General features: G+C 29.0%; 1 protein-coding gene across 3 annotated transcripts in view; it reads left to right on the forward strand.

Moving 5' to 3' along the window:
- Positions 1-283: 283 nt before the first annotated feature.
- The window catches only part of LOC106682045 (uncharacterized), a 68163-nt gene continuing 45141 nt past the window's right edge, over positions 284-23305 (forward strand). For all 3 annotated transcript variants that reach the window (XR_010844178.1, XM_014422677.3, XM_067050255.1), the window contains exons 1-9: positions 284-870; positions 1351-1477; positions 5643-5798; positions 11320-11463; positions 14759-14904; positions 15584-15709; positions 17804-17881; positions 18922-19130; positions 20566-20692. Coding sequence is in view for 2 of the 3 variants with exons in the window: in XM_014422677.3 (XP_014278163.1) it covers positions 697-870; positions 1351-1477; positions 5643-5798; positions 11320-11463; positions 14759-14904; positions 15584-15709; positions 17804-17881; positions 18922-19130; positions 20566-20692 (1287 nt within the window). In the remaining variant the exon portion in view is untranslated. The remainder of the gene's footprint in view (positions 871-1350; positions 1478-5642; positions 5799-11319; positions 11464-14758; positions 14905-15583; positions 15710-17803; positions 17882-18921; positions 19131-20565; positions 20693-23305) is intronic.

A 23305-nucleotide genomic window follows, 5' to 3' on the forward strand; every position in this document is an offset into this window, starting at 1 on the left:
AAAGCTAGTGTGTCACTAAATACGTAGATTATAAATTACAGCCATATAGCAAACTGTATATAATAATTAATAGAAACAACTTAAAAAGATAACATTAAAAACAACTGAATTCATAGATGAAAGATTTATCATAAGAACCAAGAATAAATACATAGATTCGTTAAATTTACTAAATAATTTACACTTGTAATAATAACTTAAAATCCATTTAAGCAGTTTCTTTACGATTTTCCGGTTCTAGAGCTGTTTTTTTTATGTATCCTAAGACAGGACAACGAAGTTTTACTATATTGGGCGTATGTAAAATATAAGTAGTATTTAAATTAAGGGCACTGGCTGAGGAAAAAAGAGGTACAATCAGACTGCCCTGAAGGGAAATTAAAATAATTTGTAAAAAAGGTGCTGTCAGGGTTGTTTGCATGGTAACTAAGAAGAGGGAATGCTACTGGGTGATGGAAAACACAAACCAATCCTAACCTTAGCATTGAAATTTTAGTAAATAAGCTATATTTATTTTTCTTCTGAATCATTAATGTTAATAATTATTTTAGATCTCTAAGCTGGTGTAACCAATGGTTAAATAATCCCTGTCTTTATAAAAGTGTACAAATCAATTAAGATTGTAAGAGGAATTCGCTCCTGTGACTGAACTTTTTGTTAACAATATTTTTTTTTATTGCATTATTATTAATTAATATGCATGGTTTGGAAGATAAATATAATATATTGAGGAGAAAGTTAGATAGTGTTGGCTACCACCAGCCCCTTTCATTTGGCTCTATGGTTTTAGTTGACAATTTGTTAAATGACATTTTACACTATAAAAGCGAATATACATCTTTTAAGGACATAACTAATGAAGTTTTGCAGGTAGGTCCTTAGGAGTATTGAGAGATATTTATAATGGGTTTAATTTTTTTTAAGATATACTGTTTATTTTCCATATTCAGATTATTTAAAAGTTATACAAGTAGGTATCACCATCATAGATTTCTGTTTATTGTTTTTTTATGTATCAACACCTTAAATAAAACATTTATTGTTTTTGTTTGAAGAAAAGTTTTCATATATGGGTGGCAAGAATTTATGTAAGTTTAGAGACATTTTGATGATGTCTTTGAGATGTACTTCCATTATGAAAATCTGTCATGGTGTGCAGTGTTTTCATTATTTTCATAGTATGTTTACCAGTTTATGTAATATAAATAATCTCTGAAAACCACTGTAAACATGTAAATATTCTGGTTCCTTTAGTTTATATATTATTTAAATATGATTAGACTTACTCATTTAAACTTACACATCAGGAATTTCCTTATTTAAGTACTGCGATTTTATTATTTCTTACAGCAACTCAGTGTATTAAAACTTAAAGGAAAACCTTTTGTACAAGAATGTAAACATTTACAAAATGAAAATAATTATCTTAAGTTAGAAGTTATTCAGGAACAAGGTGGTTTTCAAGAAATTCTTAATGGTAAGTTCATTTTAATTGTTTTCACACTTAAATTATTATATTTTACTGTAATGAATATTATGTATCAAATTTCAACCAACAACCTTCAGGGTACTAGTTCCTAAGCACTACTTCAGCATGTTAAGTGACAGTGTACTCAGTTATAACCAATAAGAAAGTAGTTGAACAGTGTTATCAGTTATTAACAGACACCCTTAAGGGATTTGGATTTATTAGAATTAGGGCACTGACCACCTCAGAAAAAGGCTCATTCGGGATCTGTTTATCTCTTGAGTAAGCAGATACAGATTATAACCCACAACAATAGAACATAGTGTATAAGTGAGTACACCGCCACCTGCCATGTTAGAGTAGTGCTTGGGAACTGTTACAATTATTTCTATGGACAGTTTCTTGTTCGTACTTCTGTTATGGTCCATTCATCTTTCTATTCATCCCGTTAAGGATGGACCAGCCTTTTTTCTTCATCTACCAGCAAGGTACTTTATAATGTAAAAATATGTGCAGTTTTTTCTTCAGGAAGATTGCAGTCATATAACATTACTTGAAAAGGTGGATTATTATCTAGTTATCTTCTGTTCTTAATCGGAATAGCTTCTTCAGCTCCTTATAAATTAGCTTCAATTATTCATTTCTGGGATGGTATTCCCCAATGGCAGTGTTACATAACCTAGTCATGGGAACTTTATAGTATTTTGAGTTTATTTATTCTCAGGATTATAATTCTTTTGAGATCCTTTCACTCCTTCCTTAGCCATTATAAAAGGGCATTTTCTATTGCCTGGACTTCTCTGACAGCACTGTTTAGGATCTTCAGTTCATCTATATCTCATGACTGCACTTATTTTAGATCCTATCATTCCTTCATTTTGTTGTTCTGTCAATTCTTTCTAAGCCATCTACGGAGGATCCTCTTCATAACTGATCCCTCATATTGTATATATACAAGGAAAACTTTGATAAATAATCATCACAAAAATAAAGAATAAATTAGATGCTAAATACAACATAAATAAAAAGAAAACTAAACTTTTTTAAAAATTAACCCACTACTAGTGGGCATCAATCTTGCTGAGTTGGTGTTAGAATAATAAGATTTGGAATGCATATAGTAAGAAAGAGAAAGGAATAATGTTATTTATCATTTAGAAAAATAGTCACATGTATCTCACCTTTATTTCTGATTTTATTCTAGAATGGAGGGGCTATTAAACATAAAAAATAAAATGGCTATGATTTATTGTTATAACTATTAGCTTATGCCTCTAATTATTAATAGTTGAACATTATTAATTATTACTATATTATTAACACACATAATTTTGATCCAAATATACTCTCAACATTTATTTTCAAAAATTCTCCAATGTTTCGGCCCTCAGGCCATTTTCAAGGAGCCAACCTATAAAATATTTTTTTATATTAATTACACCATTTCCTTAACAACATACTAATATTTTAGACTATAACTTAAATATTGATGTCATATTCTTTAAAAATCTTCTGCAGGCTAATTGCCCATGTCATATCTTTAAAATAAATTAAATATTAAAATAGTATCGTAGCAGTTTCAAACAATGTTTTTAAATTGATTATTTACTTACATAACTTTTTATATTTTAAATCTAAAACTTTTTTTACATGAACAATTGTCTCTTTTTTTACTTACTAAGATCATTTATAACAGAACATACCTTCAACAGGTTAGGATTATGTTATCACCTTATCATTAAAAATAATTTTTTTACATTTAATACAATTTAATTTACGTTCAATTTTAATTTATTTGCTTATAATTTATTATTTCTTAAATCCATAATTACTGTATTTTTATTATATATATATTTTATTTTACATTCATATACTCCACCTCTCTTTTTTATTTTTTCATATATGTACTCACCTATGCATGCTTTTATATGAGTATATACATTATATATACATCTGTAAAATTCAGGGATTTGAACATTTATCTTATTATAAACTTCTTTCTAATAATTACATATTTATTTTACTTAAAATTTCAGAATAATGGTGGTTTAGTTCTTTTGCATCTGATTTTAAGTCTACTGTATAATTTATATTTTCTGAAATGTAAATTTATTCTAATATTTTTCTTCTAAAATTATTATTTTCTTTATGAATGACCTTGACATTTTCAAAATCAAAATCATGTTTATTTTGAACAACATGTTGTACTAATGCTGTTTTCTTTGGGTCATTTTTCACATTTTATATGTCATTCCCATGTTGATATATCATATCTTTCATATATTGCTTATTTTCACCAATATATATGGCTGGACAATTAATGCATGGAATTTCATATACTAATCCTGATTGATATTATCTATCTATTGGGTCCTTTGTTCTACTATAATAATTTTTTAATTTATTGTTTGGTTTGAAAAATAATGAAATTTCTTGCATATCATAATCCTCAAAAAACCTTTTTATCCCTTCTGACAAACCTTTTATATAATTACAACTATAGTATTTTTTGATTTTCTTTTATTGCATTTTCTTTTTTATTTATATTTTTGTCAATTTCTTTTATTTTGGATTTTTTGATATTTAATTCCCATATTTTCTTTATTAACCCTTTAGTATAAAAGTTTTCCTGAAACATACTAAATAACTTTTACTTTATTTTCACCAATCTAATATCATACGTTATTTTTATTGCCTTATTAAAAATATTATTAATAGTGTTGTATTTCAAGTGAATAGGATGACAGGATAAATAATTTAAAATTATAATACTGGATGTTTCCTTTTTTGTCCATTCTGTTAATAATGTATCTCCTTGCCTCATTATTAACATGTCCAGGAATCTTAAATTGCCCTCTTTTTCTATTTCCATTGTAAATTTTAATCTTTCATGCTAACTATTTAAATATTTAAGCATCTTATTTATACCTGTCTCTTTAATAATGCAGAAAATGTTTTCAACATATTTAAACAAAATTTTTAATTTTATACCTGATTTTTTAATTGCTTTTTTTATTAAATCATCCATTACTAAACCAGAAAGGCATACTGATAAATGTCTACCCATCGGAAGGCCAACATTTTGGCAGAAGACCTCACCATCATATTTAAATATTCCAGTTTCACAACATAGCTTTATTCCTTCCAAAAAAATTTTTTTTCTTTATTATTGTATTGTGTTTTATTTCTTCCCATTTTTCTTCTATAATATTATATACCACTTTGAGAGGAATATTTGTAAATAAGGATAATGCATCATAACTTACCACTATGTCATAATTTTCAATCTTTATTAACTTCAATTTTTCTTTTACCTCTATTACATTTTTGACATCTATATTTTCATCTTTATAAACACTATTAAAACTACTTTTAAAAAATTTTTGTAAATTGTAAATTGGCCCATTTATACCATTAACAATTGGCCTTAAAGGTTTATCTTTTTTGTACAGCTTAATTAATCCAAACATTCTCGGATGGTGGCAATGTTTGTTAATTAATGGTTTTTTTGTCAATAAATTTATTCATATTAACTTTATCTACATAGTTTATTACATTTTTATTAATTTTTAATGAAGGGTCTATTCTTAACCTTCTATATGTATTATCCTGATTTCATTATATAGTCTTTCTTTTTCATTATTGCCACCCTTTTTGTTTTATCAGATTTTATAATCCCGAAGTCTGGATTCTTCTTTTTAAATTGCAAAAGAGATTTTATATCATTTTTCTTCCATCTTTCCAATAATTTATTTTCTTTATTATTATTATTATTCCTCCTATTTTTATCAATAAAGTTACCAATCTTTCTAATTATATTGTTTTCAAACTATTTATGTGATTTTCACATGTTTCCATGTTTCTAAGAATCATTTCTACATCCGTTATCAATATGATCATGTCCTTTCTTATATCTCTTGGAAACATGTTAATGTTATCACCTAGACTGAGAACATTTATAATATTATTTGAGATTTCTATATTTATTAAATTTTCCACTAAATTCATCATGTATCTCACCTTTATTTATGATTTTGTGCTAGAATGGAGAGGCTATCAAACATAAAAAATGAAATGGCTATTATTTATTGTTATAGCTATTAGAATATGCCTCTAATTATTAATAGTTGATCATTATTAATTATTACTATATTAAATTGACTGTATTTTATAGACTTAAAAACACATGTTTTGGAATTTCAAAAAGCTTATTCTGATTTGGAGCTGGTTAATCAGGAAAATTTAATAAGGATTGGTGAACTAGAAGAAGAATTGTCATTTAAGAATAAAGAGCTAATAAAATATGAAGGGGTAAAAGATTATGTAAAAGGTAACTATATTTTCCATCATATTCAGTTTTTTTTCTTTCCTTTTGACTTTAGTAATCTTGTAATCATTTTCCACCTAGACTGACCATAACTACCTCTGTTCCATCTTGAGCTATATTCTCACTGTTTTGTAATTTAATGCACGTAGTTCAATTCTGTTAGTGAATTATTTTATTAAGATATTGTGTTGCCAAATTGATAAAGTTTGCCATTTTCAAAAAATGTTCGTCCAACTTTATTGATATTCTCTCTTGTATTTGCTATTATCCTCATAAACTTGTGCGCTGAATTGTACTTCATCTAGTTTGAGAGTTTTATTTAATTATATTGTGCCCTTTTGTTTAGTCTTAATTTCTATGATATTTATATCGACAATGCGTGTTCAGTTTATAAAGGTAAGGTAGTTGACAAGGAAGATGATTAGATAGGATGAGACTAACGTTGACACCCGTTATATCTCAGAGGATGGTAACCCCGTTCTACCGGGTACTATTCCGATAAACACAAGGGAGGAATGCAGATCTGGAGGGTAGCTAGCCACCAGATCTTGCAGAAAGTTGCCTTTGTCCTACCGGGTACTACTCCGATAGAAACGAAGGATGTATGTAAGCAGAGGTAGGAGAGTAGCTAGCCGCCAGAGCCTACAAAGGGATAACAGGTAGAGGAGAGAAATCATGTCAAGGGTGAACAAAAAATAACACTCTTTAGAAATCTGGATCGGCTATAAATCAAAACTATCTCAAGTAGAGGCTGTAGATCAGTGATCAATTAGGGGTTCTTTAAGACCCTTATTTATGGGCCTAGCGCATACGGCTGTGACAAAGTAGCGGTCTTATCTTATCTGCTTAAGATAGTTTTGTGCGTTCTTTTGGCATCGTTCATTTATTATTTTATCGACATAGCTCATTAGTTTATATAGAAATTAATAATATGTTTTTATAAAAGAAAATAATATATAAATTTGAGAGCTTCGGTGAGGCTCTAGGTGCTGCGCTCTGGTGGATTGTCGCTGAACTTCTTCTTCCTCTCGCTACAGGACTCCCTTCCTTGATGACGGAGTCATAGGGATGTTCTGGCGTTGGCAATCCTTGCTGTAGTCGATGTCGTCAAAGAAGTGGACTAAGAGTTTGAATGGTCGTCTTGATCGAGTCCGGTTGTTGTTCTTCCTAATATGTATTTTAGTCTTCCTTGTTGGAATGTATGCTGTTCTTCTTAATTCGAGTGTACGTTGTGTTTCCTAATGGGGCTGCACCTTCGATTGTAGCTATGGCTGCCGTTAGTTGCAGCGATGGTTGCCGCTAGTTTCAGCAAATTTGGAACTTATCTTCCTCCACCTACTGTTTCGATCAAAGTCATAATTAAGTGTGTCTCCGGGATGAAAAGATTGAAGTTCCGATGTGAGAAGTAATCTCTTTAGAAATCTGGATCAGCTGGCTATAAACCGAAACTATCTCAAGTAAAGGCTGTGGATTAGTGATCAATTAGAGGTTCTTTAACACCCTTATTTAAAGGCATAGTGCATACGTCTGTGACCCAGAAGCGGTCTTATCTGCTTGAGGTAATTTCGTACGTTCTTTTGGCATCGTTTATTTATTATTTTATCGACATTGCTCAGTAGTATATATATAGAAATTAATAATATGTACAAATAATAATATATTTCTATAAAAGAAAATAATATATAAATTTGAGAGGTACTGCACTTTAGTGGATTGTAGCTGAAGTTCTTGTCCCTCTCGCTACATACATATATTTATATATCTGAGGTGTACTCTGTGAACTATTGATAGATTAGTAAAAAGTAAGTCATATTATTCTTACATCATAAATTTTCCTTGCCAAAAAAAAATTAAATGCGAAAGCGAAATACTTAAATCCAATTATCGGCTTTTCTGTGCATTTTCAAAACAACTTTTTCATATTTACGAACAAATAGTACAACAACTTATACATTGAAGGTGATAAAAGTAAGTTTTAAGTAAGTAAAAACCTATCTTGAACTAGTGTCGGAATATCGTTTTTTTCAGGTTCCGCATGTCCTGAATACTGCTATCAAAAGTTGGGTCTGCAAATTTTCTTCATTTATTTTCTTCATGAGCTTATTTCTCTAAAACTTAACAAGTGATTTAAAAAATAAAAAATAGTTTTGAACAAATATTTTTCTTATCTACCCAGACCTCACTGGAATGTACCTTATACTGCACAGTATATAAGCATAGTATGCATTTCACACCCTTTGACTACGCCTATGTAAGTCGATCGCGACACACTTCCAAGATAAAAAGTAGATCTGTATACTGAAAAGTTGGCCACCCATCCATGTGATACTAGTATCGATATAGTATATGATTGGTACTTCGGTGGTATCTATACTTTCCGGCCGATACTTGCGATAGTATCGATATTTTGCATCCGATACGATACTGATTTTATTCAAGCCTATGATCAGTTTTTTTTGCACATTGAATATCGATACCAGCATCGTAAATATCGATAGTTTTCATTTACTACTGCCAGTTATTTAATTAAAGTATCGTATCGATAATATCTAACTAGCTAGTACGAAGCATTTGGATTGATTATTTAATATGAAATACCAGTAACCAATATTTTGTTCTCCTTTGCCTATCTAGTACCTAGGGCGATTATAAGATATAAGGTATAAGAAATACCTGTGCCCAATATCTTGGTAGTACGCTAGTATTCTGTTCTCGCTTACCTAAACTATTATTTGGTTCTTGCTAATCTAAACTTAAATAATTATATCTTCTAATATTTACTTGTATACTATTTTGTACTATGGATGTAGAATTACTTTCTTGATATAACATTGTTATATTTATACAACAATTACCTTCATTGGTTTTGCTTGTTTGAAATAAAATATAATTTTTGGGTTAATGTTGTTAGAATTCTTTTATAATATATGTGTTCATACATTTTTTTCCGGTAAAAATTAATCTTTCCGAAACTATTTTCTGTTTAACTTCATATAATATTAATGATATATTATTCATAAACATTATCAAGTTATGGTGAAATTTAGTTTCACGAACTTATGTTGCAGTCTCGTGTTTCTGCCGTTGTATAAAGGTGAAATTTATTACCTTTATAGGATATAAAATTCTAGTTTCTTATGAAAGATGCATAAAAATAAAAAAATTAAATAAAATTTAGATTACTGTATTCATTGTCTAATCACACTAATGTTGTTAATAATTAGTGTTAATGATTCCTCTCCCTCTCCCGTTGCCATTTGCATATTTTAATTTTTGAAGCGTAATATAAATTATAATTAAGGTCTTTTGTAGGTTATTGGAGTAGCAATTAATAAATTCATCAATTCTATTATCGCTCCCTCTCATGTCGATTTATTTTATCTTCTTGGATACATTTGATGTTGAAGTTGGATTATCTGAGGGGCTTTATTTGAAAATACTATAGCCTTTAAGATCTCGCACACATGTACCTATTTTTTTTTAGTAATTAAAAGATTTATTAATTTAAATTTAAATTAATAACAACATAGAATTGCGGAACTGCATTCGATAAATATATTTAAGGTGGTAACATAGGTGTATAATGTTTAAGGACTTAGTAACAACCGATCCCTAAAAATTCATTCAATACTGATCCGACAGGTAAACGTCCATGGGCTAGACTGAAGCGTAGGCGAGAGGATTATGTCTGAACTGATCTTGTGAATTTGGGTTTGGACAGGCTTAACATGACAGTTTTATGTGGACAACGATAGGTGTAATCGACATCAAATCTTCGGGTTTTTTATGCCTTAAATTAAGTTATAATAAATCGATTACACGATTCTGTATCCTTCCATTGTATTTTCTTAAAAAAGAAGTATCTCCAATAACTGATGGTAGGACTTGGTAGGCGTTCAAAAAGGAACTTTTATGAAAAAATCCAATCGTACTATGAAAATGAAAAAATCCAATCGTATTATTATCCCTAGGATTTTTGGATTAGTTCTGTATCCATATCAACCAGCAGCATTATTCATCAATTTCTGTCGGAGGGATAACTACTATTACCTCTGTTATCTTTACAACAGTGCAAGTTACTAAATATAGCTGTCTACTTTTTTTTATTTTACGTTCTTCCTTATTGGGACAAATATTGTGTGTGTTAGTGTGTATAAATTTATAAGACTGTCGAGACTTATAAATTGCTTCATAAAATTTATCTTTGGATTTCCTAGGCACTCTCATGTCTCTTGTTTGTATACCAAGTTGAAGTGGCTTTCTACTTTCTGACAGCAATACTTCCTTGGTATTTTTATTTCCGAGTCATTAAAACCAAAAACCTACCTATCTATTCATTAAGTATTACATCCTAAATGGATGATTTATATATACTATCTTAATCAGAACTACCTCCTCCAGCAAATATCTCATCATTCATGCAACCTCCTTCTGGAATTCTCTCCTGATCTCTACTTGCCAATTCTTCTCCATTCTTTCCTTTGAACAACACCTATTTCTTCACTTACTTCATAATCGAACCACTGTATTGATGCAAACAATATTTAATTAAAATATTAAAAATTGCTATGATAAAATTATGAATGTATCTTAAATACCACACTTTTGTAAATATTTTTCCAGACAAGTTATCATAAAGTCTGAACTATATGATTATTCCTAGGGGACTTTTATTCCAGAATAAAATTATTTATTCATTCATAAATGAGTTTTGAGCTTGGAAAGCTTGTCATCGGCCACACCAGGTCAAAAACTTGTGCTATGCCCAGAAAGGCACCAGTGCAATATTGCTTGCTTTCGAGTGCTTAGGATATATAGTGAACAACACAAAAACCTTGGAATGACCTGAAAAAAATCCAAACTTATGTGAAAGGATATTTTAGGATTAAAGTATGGGTAGTATTCTTTTCAGTAGAGTTTTTTCATAACCTTTTGAAAGGATCTATAAGTTGAAGTATTATTTGGAGGTTAGGATTTTTAGTCTCTTTCTAGTGGCAGCTATAAGTAGGTAGTGAGGAGAGATAGGAAAAAAAGGAATGAGATCTGAAGGTGGCCAATTTCTTTCTTACCATTTTGGAGATGTGGTTGTACAATTTTCGATCATCTGGATGCCTGTTTCTTTACTAGTAGGTCCTATAATATCGCCTGGCATATATAAGGTCTCAGAGTAAACCTCTGTTCTTCTTGCATTATTTTGGAAATAGAAAAGGTGATGATGTAGTTGAAACTGCTCGTTGGATCAAGGTGTGGTAGAACAGGATTCAGGAAGATTCTCAAGCTTGGTAATGCAATAATTTAGTGGCCTAAGACCTTTGTAAGTGAAAAAGTCAAAGAGATCGACATTGTGGTTGTGATTGGTTTGCCAGTAGGTAGGAGTATTGGAGAAGAGGATGTTGCAACAATGGGAGTTTGGTGTAGACTACAATGTTTGTCCTCAGGAATTTGTGATTATCCTTATTGAGAAAAAACCTCATGAAAAATTAAAATATTATATCACAATTAGAATGCTTTTGTTCTATTACAGAAAAAAACAAGTTCAAGCATTTAAAATTACCTCTGAATAAGGATGAGAGACCAAAGCATCTTCTAAAAATAGCAGAGGAACATAAAATAAATCAATGGAAATATCATAAGTCAACACAAACTAAATTAAGAACTTCAATATCGGGTCAGTATTATTTTATTTTCATATGCTAATCCTTTTTATTTATAAACTACTCAAAAATGAATTAGGTTTTTCTTTTATATGATTATTTTTAACTATTTTTATTAAATCAACAATAATTGTTTTTAAATGCAAAACATTGGCCGATGTCAACAACTTTAAGAATAAATAAATATTTACATAAATTTGTTAATGTTCTCTGTTTTGCTTTTAAATGTATTTTAGTTCTCAATTATTAAACATCTTTCATTGGAAAAAAAAGTAGAGAAATAATTATTAATTTAAACTTTCATATTTTTTTCTGAAACCAATATGGGGTGAATCGTGAGTGTAACTTAATGTGTAGTTGCACTACCATGAAATCGCCAAAGGAAAACATAAATTACCCAATATCTGATCAAATAATATTAAAAGGTCTTCTGAAAGTTGGTATAACATTTCACATTCCTTAAGGATTGCCTGGATTCTATTATTTTTGATGATATAATCTCCTCTTGTGAAATTTTGACATGTCATATATCATTTAGACCGATTGACATAAATCACAACACCAAAAATATTAGAAGTGAAACCTTCCCTGCCACTTCACCAATAAAATCAAGCCACTAATTTTCTTTGTTATCATTAAACTGATTATACAGTATGTGTGTGTTTGCAATAGTCATATCTAGTAAATGAGTAAGTAGGCAGTAATACCATTTTTGGCCTCAAACATTTTTTTATGTTTCAAAGTCAACCAATCATCGTGATCTACTTCACCCATATATGCACTCTAATTATTATTGAAAACATTTTCTTATTCTATGAATCCAAATGTAACAAGTTTATATTGAAGTTTTATATTGATTGGAAGAAATTATCGTTAATAGAAACTTTTTTTTTTAATCTATAGTAAGTGTAAAATAGCATAAAATTCAGATGAAAGTTTTAAATAAATTAGTATACATTGGAAAAATTTATAAAACATACTGTCTTCAAATGAGAACATTGATTAAAAAAAAAAACTGGTCAACCATGATATCCTGTTTCTGGATGGTCACAAAGCAAATGAGTCTTTTTTGACATACCAGCCAATTTAGGAATAAGGCCCCTGTCTTGATGTTCTCCAGACATAAACTAAACACTTAAGGAATACTCTTCAAGTCTGAAATCTGAACCGCATCTTGCTCTGAGAAATGCAGGACATTTTACCTAGGATTTGAATAGAAACCCCAATGAAAACTAGGAATAACATCATAAACAGTATGGAAAGGAGGTGCAGAGTAACTGTGGAACATAGAGCGTTTTATACCCAAAAAAAAAAAAAATGTTTTGTAAACTTCTTTCTTAAGATATAAAGGGATATAAGTAACAAGTAGTAAGGTGGCAAATGCCATGGGAATAATTGAATACCAAATTTAAAAAATATTGTCTTTAACTTAAGAAATTTAAAATTGCTGAATTACTGTAGTTATGGCAGATAAAAATCAAATAAAGATTTCTTATTCACAACTGTTTGTATTCCATGAGTTCAATTAAAAATTTGAAATTAGAAGATTCTATAAGAGAGCAGAATTATACAGAATAAAATGAATTTTTTTTTTATTAAAAAAGAAAGAAGAAAATTTTAATTAAAAATACTTCTAAAAATATATACATAATATATATATTGTAATAATTCAAAAATTATTTAAAATAAAATAAAAAGAATTTTAATAGTTTTAACTAATTTCCTATATAAAAGATATCTTGGGATCAAATTATAAACTTTAATATTAAATAGATAATAGAATTTTATTTAAATTTTATAATATAAAAGACTCTTAATCTCAGGGTGGGTTTCTAGGCAATCAGAAACAGACACTTTTACTATTAACACTTAATTAAATTAATATCTCTTTTACACATGTATTTAAATTTAGGTATAACAAAACTAACCAATTTCACAATCTTCTTTTGATGATTCTTGGTATCTTCTTTTCTATAATGCTATGTCCTACCGTCAAAAATGACTTCCAGTCCTTCCAAGAAGCTATTTCTCTCTCACAACAATCGCTTCCAATCTTTCCCGCTTCCAGCCAACGGACGTCCTCTCACCAGGCAATCCAAACTCAGCGTGCCCGTTTCCTTTATTCTACCTTCAATGTTCCTCATCGATTGTGGTACAATCACTTGAATTTACTTGCTATAATTCACGATGTAAATGTTTTATTTATAATTGTTGTTGTCTTCTATTTCTTCTTACATTATTCTGTTTCTATAATTATGGTAGAGTAACAACAAAAGTTGAAAAATTTCAATCCACCCATTCAACATAGCAGTAATTCAAACTGACTTCGAAAGGACACATGCCGCCATCTTGAATATCTTGAATGATGCTTCTTTCCACCATCTTTGACTGATAACATTGGTTAGCTTGCTTTTTGATTTAAAATAACAAATAAATAATACTGTAACAATATGCATAAAATAAAAATGTACCTAAAATCATTTATCTATAAATATAAACAATTTATTAAAAAAGAGGATATTACAATATATATATATATTATTGTGGTTGATAATTATGATTAAATAAATGAAAGAAGAAATATAATTTCTTTAAACATTTCAATAATTATAACTAATTATTAAAATAAAATATCTACTATCGCTAATATTGGTAATTATTAAAAACAATCATGAGAAAGAAAAGACAAAGTAAATTATTTCTTTAAATGAGAAAAATAAAGCAAATGGTTACTGTTATTCATTGAAATATTAATTTAAAAAAATAATTTTACATTTCTTTGAATGAGAAAAATAAATCAAATGGTTATTGTTATTCATTGAAAGATTATTTTAAAAAAAATAATTTTACAAATAAAACTATTTTTACAAATGTTTATTGCCAGCCAGTTAATATTTATAGTGCTTACTCTTCTGTGCTTCTGGAGCTTATCAATGAGCCTAGCGGAATGGAAGACATTTGAGGGCAGAAATATAAAAAGAGAAAGAGATACAGTGAAAGATATCTACTCTGCTCCAGCTTCATCTTGATACTCAATTAAACTGGACAACCCTTCGTATTGGGATAATCCCATGAGGTAGTCTGCTGGCACTGTGGACATAAATATATACAGATAAAAAAATTTGGAAAAGTTAATAAACCTCCATTAGTATAAATTGTGTAAAATGTCTGTGTATTAACTTCAGGAGTGAGTGACCTTAGGCCAAATTTCCTTATATGTACAAAGGCAAATTTAAGAGTGGGAGGTTAATACTCGAAATATAAAAAAAAAGAAATAAGTTTAAGATTCTTATTATATATTATTTTTAGATAAACGGGCTGATTTAAATGCTGGGAGAACTGAAAAATCATGTCAAACTGTTTCTGTTTACGAACAAGATATTGACTGCAAATTTGTGGGGAAAATAGAAGAACAATACAAACAAAACAAATCCTATCATATAAGCCAATCTTTTGTAAGTTCTCTTATTTTATTATCGGCTTAACTTAATTAATAACATATTTTTTATTTCACCACTTTTTCAAAAACAGACTACAATTTCAAAGAATTTTTCTTTTCTTTGAATTAATAAAAATTATAGGTTAGACAATAATGTTTGTATATTGAAATGACTGTACTTATTTTACAAGATTCTTTAGCAGTTAAATTTCAGCTGTGCTCGATTATCCCCTCCTAAAAAAAGTAATAAAAATAGTGAAAAAACAACCACTCATTTTATTCTTATTCAACACTATGAAGGCCAATCATTTTAATTTTGTGACTGAATTAAACTTTTGTGGGATATTACAAAATTATTATTTTGCCAATCTAAGCAAAAATTGGAACAAACTACTGATAGGTACTAAGATATTTGGGAACACCTCTGAAACATTAGACTGACTGATAGCAAGGCAGGTTTTCACTAGTTCGGAAAGAGGCTATAAAGAAACTTTCTAGAGGCATATTTCTAAATACTGTGTTAAATAATGTTTTGTTTTTAATAAATGTTGAATCGGTCATTGGGCAGAGTATAATTATTTGTATAATTATTAACTTGGCTAATTATTTCTAATATTTATTGTTTTTATAATAATTAATTTGTTTGATTCAGCTGTCCAATCAACTAAAATATGTTTATGTTTATTTATGTTTAGACTAAAAATGGAGGTGAGGATATTGTGCCATTACAATCTGCATTTGAAAAAATTAAGGCCGAGCGTGATTATTATAGCAAAGAATATCATTTACTTCAAGACAGAATTTTTCAAATGTTTAGAGAAGTATGTCTGCTTTTATTTCTTAGTAAAAAATTACTTTTTTATGGGCTGTAACATACTTTTCTGTAAAAAAAAAAAAATGTCTTTAAATTTTGTTGGGTCTGGATAGTACAAGAGAGATAGGACCTAAAGAATTGCGGAATACAAAAAACTGCCTCATTTGAAATGTTTTGAAGAAAGTGCAAACATGATAAATAAACACACAGCTTTCCTCCATGAGGAAAGGAGAACTTAAAGGAAGGTGCTAAGATGTTTTTATCCAACATTCTTGGAGCTTTTCACTCAAATAAATGAATGATTCTTGTAGAAAATGTTTAGTTTCAAAATAAACTTGTTAAAAATAAAAACAAATAATTAATCCAAAAGTAAGTAAAAAATAGGTGAGTCTTAGTAACAAAAGTGGTACAAGCATAGAATTAATTTTCACTGCTCAGTATCTCCAGGTTAACAGTTGTCTCTTAAATTGAGGATGTAAAATGTTTTATAAGTTCTGTAATACTATTCTGGGATTCAATCTTTTGTCAAGCATCCAAGAAAGTTATGTCATTAATGGGAAGTCTTCAATATAATTATTGCAGTTACCTGGGATATCAGAGCTTAGAATCATGGTGGATCAAGAGGAAAATGAGGAATTAAAAAAAATCTTTAGCTAATATGGAGTGCTTATATGCAGTATATAAAGGCAATTAAGTTAAAATGAATTAGCTCAAAATTATTACAGTGCCTCTTTATAACCATGAATGTTACAGTAGCTAGCCAATCATTGAAAATAAATTGGAATACCTCATATTGCGGTTTTTTTAATTCCAAAGAAAAATAATTTTAAAGAATTTATTGAATGAAATGCATAAAACACTGTCATAGGCAACCTCTTAAAAGAAATATCAACGATCATCTGGTAAGAATAATTTAGTTCTTAAGAATGGAGCCAGTGCGACACAATATTTAGATAATGTGTTCCTTCCATGTGAGTTCAATTCTAAGATTTTAAAGTAAGGATTATTATTGGATTGGAATATTGTTACCTAACTATATTACTTTACTAGTTATATTAATGCCTTTTTAAACACTCTGACCACCTATATGCGGATAGCGATATCCATGCCTCCACAGCTCTGGCCACATAAATGCGGTCTGTGTTCTATGTCATCATAAAACCAATCATATGAAGTCCACCCATAAAATAAGACACCTATGACCTCTATTGTTTATTATTAGAACCTCATACTTCTGAAATTTCTCATTTTCTTGCATTTAAATTAACTTTTTTATGTTTCCTCAACCATAGAAATATGCAGCGTATCTTGGGTCATATAGAGAGGACTGTCTATCAGTGCTGTACCTTCATTTTATCTATTCTGTACCCTTCCCAAATTCTTACTAGCTTATACTGGTCAATAAATTTAAATAAATTAATTTTACTCATATAAATCAACAAAACATTAAAAAAAAAGTCTGTTTATCTCTGCCAACGGTGGTCCAAGAACCACACCAAAAAGGAGGATGGTAAGCTATTAAAAAATAAACTAAATCTATACCTATAAGAACTATAAACTAAAACTATAAGAAAGTAGAAAAAATTTATTAACAAAAGGGCACCCACTATTTCAGCTCTTACTTGGGTTGGGTTATTCCTGTCCTCTCAGTCATGCTTAGCACCCTATTCTCCACACACTGCCATCAGTCATTAAAGGATTTATAAGAACAGGGGATCTAAGGAAGGTTTTTATTAGGGAGTTAATCTAAAATGATAGTTATGTTTTTTGTGTATTATAGATACATAAGTTTTCAATAGTCTAAGCATATATTCCATTCAAATTAATTTGAAACATATATTGAATCTCATATTTACTGGTAAGATCTGTTAAAGTGATGCGTAAAATGGTATAATCTCATATATACTTTTCTTTTCTTAGTTATTTTTTTTTTGTTTTTGCTTATTATTGTATGACTCTATTTCTTATTTATTTTGGAATAAGAAACTTGACTTTGGTAAAAAATACTTATGTTGGTTTACCTTAACAAATATAATATTGTTTGTACTGTATGTCTATAAAAAAAAAAAAATTGTTAATAAATTTTAATTTAATGTTATAGAATTGTTCCCCAGAACAGGCTTTCTGCATTGAAAAAATCAAACATTGTCAAGGAGATCACCTGTGGCTCTTTATCAATGTATGTAATATTTTTTTTATTTAAGCTATTTTTCATTTAACATGAAATTTTGAAGTATGGCTTTAAATACTCTGTCCAGAGTTATGTTTTAAAAATTGTTGATTCACTTTTATATTTTATTGAGTTTTTATCATCTTGTAACTAACTATATTTCTTAATTACAATTCATTAAAAGGGTTTCTAAGCAGTCTATATCAATTTTTTGTGAACTTAAATTAACCTCATAATCTAAACAAATTTGTTGAAAATTATAGAACTGGTTAGTTAGTGTGATTTACCAATAGGAATGATACTTTATTGTGGCAATATATAGATGCACTGTAGAAAATCAATTATACAATTTTTTTAATACCGTAAAACCTCTATTTAACAGACACACTTGGTACACAGTTTTTTGTACTTTACAGAGAGGTGTCTGTTAAATAGAGATTCAGGTCAGTAGATGGTCAAAATAAGGCCGAAAATTTGAGGCCAATTAGAAAGTTTAGGATGTGTTGAACTTTCATTTATTTCCTTGTTAATTTCACATCCATTATAGTCTGGGAGCCGGTTCTAATTTCTCTTCTTACACTTTTACTTCTCATATTGAAATCAATAATTTATTGTTGCGTATTAAACCATTGATTTTCTAAATGATCATGATTAATTGGTGATCCTAAACGAGTTTTTGAATAGATTTTTTTTTTATCTTCTGAAACAACTCTGCTATTGTAATAGATTTCCTTCTTGAATAGGTGATAATTTAAGTCAATAGTCGAGACATTTGGCATAAATTCCATCAATAAGGGAGCATTCTTTGCTTCAGTCAATTTAAAATCAGGCATCTCTGTCAGTAGCTGGCTCATTTGTCCTTTGTTGGCTGTTGAGGTATACTGATTTATTTATACAAATTACTTGCATCATATTAATTGTGTCACTGAAAACGGTATTATGAAATAAAAATGACCACATTTCTAGTATTATCTAACACTTTATCATTAAAACTGTAATATTAATATATATAAAATTCTATTGTTAATAGAACTATTTTAATTGTTTAGAGGATAGAAGAACTGATTAGTTGTAAGAGGAATGCTGATCATATAAAGGAAACAGAACTACAGGACATGATTATGACCCTTCAAAGGGAGAGAGTGGTTCTTATGCTGAAATGTGAAAGAGTTGAACAAAAAATACAAGAAATCAAAAACCATTATCAAAATCTTTCCTCAGGCAAGAGTAAAATGATTTCAAAAAATAACTTTTTGCAGTGAGTAATTAGTTATATATTATAATGAAACCAGTTAGTACATTTATGAGTAACTGGAAATGATCAATTTGTTAAAGAAATAAAAAAAAATTTATGTCATCTTCATATTTATATTATTCTTCCAACATATTTAAAAAGAATGTGTGGGCATGTCCATATTAGTACAGCAAACATATCCCTCTCAAAAGCACACCCTGTCCTCCCCCACCTTTATTTTGTTCATTTTGGCCTCTTGAGCTCTTTTAGAGAGATGCCAGTGTTGATTAGTGATTGACCTTGGGTCCTGACGATTGTGACAAACCTTGACGATCAAAGCACCTGTTATCTTAGAAGAAAATTTTTAAAATGGATTTTCACCAACCGAAAGTGTTATAACTTTTGTTATAGTATTTCCTGAGGGATTAGATTTTACACTTTAACTCCGTAAAGTTATAGTTGGATTTTCATTAGAAAAGAATTATCCCAAAGATTATGTTACACTGTCAATATGAATGTGATCATTTGACTATGCCTTTCTTCTGATGAAATTTTTGAATGGTTGATGAAACTAAAATTATATTTTTTATTAAAATCAAATAAATAATTATTCACAAAGAATCTTTTTTCAACCGATTTTATCTTAAGTAATCTTGTAAGTTAATTTTCTTGGAATATTACTGACTGTTTGTAAAATCTAAAAGTAATTGGTTTGTATTTTTCAAATTAAACTCCATACACTTATGTGAGTACCTCTACCCTTTCAGGGACCTTTAAAGCTGTTCCCACACCTTTTCAGGTAGCATTAGTGTTGTCTTGTTATAGACAGTTATGCCTGGATTATCAGTAGAAACCCATAAATAATCGGGAAATTCACTTACAAAAGTCCAATTTCACTGAGACGTTATTGTAACTTTTCTGGGAAGGTTCAAAATACCATTTCAGTCTAGACTGGCATCCAATTTGTCAAGTCCAGAATATTGGAAGATAATAGTTTCGACAACTTCATAATTGAAGGAAATCATCAGTGATGTACTTCGGAATTCTAGAAAAGGGCCGTGTGTACCCAGTGTATAATATATATTATATTTAAAAACTTAGTTTTTAAAATACTTCCTAAAATGTTTCTACCAACTACACTACAGAATAGAGATATTAAAGTCTGTTCAGAAACTATTCTGAAATCTAGCTTGTTATAAACTGGAACATTTCCAGTTTGCTGTATTTTCTCAGAAACCCTATGTCAAACTGACAGTATCTTGATACGTGAACATTGATGTATGCACTTCTTTTTCTGTTTCTTGTTGGCCCTAATGAACACCTGTACTGTCAGTCAAAACTTTTAAAATAAAAGATACATAGTAATTATATTTGATCATGACTACCACCTCTTCCACCCCTTGACCACCAACTTTATTAAATTATATATATGATATTCAATTTTTTATTCTTGTTTTAGAAAGTGTATTATTAAAAAGGATGAGGAACTGAGAAGTGCCATTTCAACACAACAAAAAACCGAAGTTAAGCTAAATAATGCTCTTCTTAACCTTGTAACCATGTCAACTGAGAATGATTGCTTGAAGGTAAATTTTGATTTAGAAATTCACTTGAATAATTTAACATGATGCTTGGTATAATAAATCTATGGTATAAATATCTAGAGAAATAGGGACAAATGCCATAAACAAAATGCTTTATTTAAAAAAAAATATAAAATAGTGAAGTGTTAAGTTCCCTTTTTATTCAGAAAAAAGTTTCTGAAAAATTACAGTAAAATCACTCAAGAACCAATGATATGTTAAAAATACATTCATGATGAAATTCAACTTTCTTGAAAATGTTTTATTTTATTTAAGTAAATCCATACAGTTTTCTTAATATCATGAATTAAATAGTACATTTCATTTACTCCTAAATTTGCTACCTTCATACTTATACGTAACTGCCCATTGAACCGCTGCCTTTTACATATCTTTTTTAATCCGTTCCACTTTCTAATGGAATTCCATTCCTTTCTTCATTTGTTGCTCTAACAGCCTTTCCTGTTTTTCTTACCTTTAATTACCTTCAAATCCTGTATTTTTAATCACTTTCTGTCCACCTATTTTTTGAAAAATAAGAATTAAATGTTTCAAATAATATTGGTAAATGGATAGAAAGATGGAAAGAATTTAACATAAATATTATTGGATGTTTTTAATATTGATTTAGAATTTGTAAATATGTATATATTTTTGTATAATCATCAAGATCTCATTTTTTTCTTATTTATGTTTTGGTTTTTTGTTTATTTATTAATTTTTTTTTAAGTGAGATGTTTCTAATATTCTTTTAAAACTTGTAAATATGTATATAAACATAAATTGCTCCTTCCTGTTAATTATATTTTGTTCACTTGTGTTTGCTTCTTATTCATTTTATTTTGTTAGAGGTTAGTCACCCGATTTATGGTATGATTGATGGTTTTAGTTTATTCATTTTATTTTTTTCTTTATAATTTTTTTCTAATTAATGTTGTATGAAGTGCGCCTTCAACCTAATGCCAGGCACTCCTTCACTTTTGAATTGCTGGTTTGATTGTAGTGGACTGTATAAAATAATGATAAATGAAACAAACATCTATTGCATAAATTACAGTTGAAGTAGGTTTAACTATAATATAGTGTATACTATATAGTGTAACAACAGGTTTGTTAGTTAATTTTGGATAATGGGTCTATGGATTTAATGATGTTGATGATGATGGTGTGAGTTATATTGATAGATGTGGACTTACTCCATGGGTCGATTATCCACTCTTCATTCCTAGATTTCCTCCCTCCCTTTGTTTTTTAATCTTAGGCTCTATCACCTATTGTCAATGCCTGTAATATTATTCTAAAGAAACTAGTCCCAGAATAAATAAAGAATATAATTATTATTAAATAATCATAAAAGTGAGAACATTGCCCCTTAATTTAAGACTAGCTGTGGGGTGCAATTTCATTCATCTTAAATTTGGATTATTCATGTCTTTTTCATATACATGATGAGTGCATGACCATGTGGATTTGATTTATTGAATGATAACTGAAATTTATATGGAAAAATAAAATGGATCTATCCGTGAAAAAGAAACTACTTGACTGAAAACATCTTCAGTTAAAGAGTGATTATCAAACTACTGGTAATATTCAGGCCCCAATTTTCAACAAAAAATTCATCTCCAAAAATATATAAATAAAAATTCCAGATCTTATTAGGTTAGCCCTTATCTAAAACCACATAGATAAATACCATTATGGAAAACTTGAACTCAAAATCTACCAATGAAATGTTAATTTGAAGATTTTTCATCCAATATTTAGGCCAAAATGTAACCATAAACAACCACGAGAATTGTCAAATGAACTTTATAAAATCATTTATTGTTGAATTATTATCCAATCATTAATTTTAAGATTTCATTTCATAAAAATAATGCTAATTAATCATAATAAAATGCACACAATTTTTTTAAAAATAAAAATGTATTTAATTATATTACCTGGAATCACCATATCAACATCAAAATAACTCAAACTTATGCAAGGTTAGCAATGCTATATCCTATCCTAAACAGAAATTCCAAACTAAAACCAGAAACAACTGTTCTTATATTTAAAACAATTCTCAGGCCACTGCTGATGTACGGCTGTGAAGTCTGGAGAATGGCATCCTTCACGAAAAGGAAAAAACTATAATCTTTTCAAAATAAAGTCCTAAGAATCGCAGTTAATCCTCCTTGGTTCATAAGAAATAGCCAATTGCATCACGAATTACATATGGAGTCAATAGAGGATTATATCAAAAAACGGTTCATGAAGTTCCACTCCCAGTTGCCGACTGTTAAAGGAGCAGTGACCAACCTGGGAAACCCAACCTCAACTCAAAGACTGAAGCCTAGACTGCTGCAAGATATTCTTTTATAAATTTTAATAATTATAAAATTAATTTATAGCCACACTACCTTTATTTTACTTTTTATTATTACTCATTTTATTTATTCATTATTATTATTTTTATTTTTCTAATTTTTCTCTCGTCCCTTTTTAAAATTAACTTGTTTCTTTCTACTATTAAAGGGCAATTGTTTGTTTTATTTAAGTGTACCAATATCATTATTTTTTGTTATTAATTTTACTTTCCTCTTTTATTAAGAAGCGTTATTCTTATCT

The sequence above is a fragment of the Halyomorpha halys genome, unplaced genomic scaffold (assembly GCF_000696795.3).
Source record: "Halyomorpha halys isolate HHAL.00 unplaced genomic scaffold, Hhal_1.1 Scaffold385.1, whole genome shotgun sequence".
In the NCBI taxonomy this organism is placed as follows: domain Eukaryota; kingdom Metazoa; phylum Arthropoda; class Insecta; order Hemiptera; family Pentatomidae; genus Halyomorpha; species Halyomorpha halys.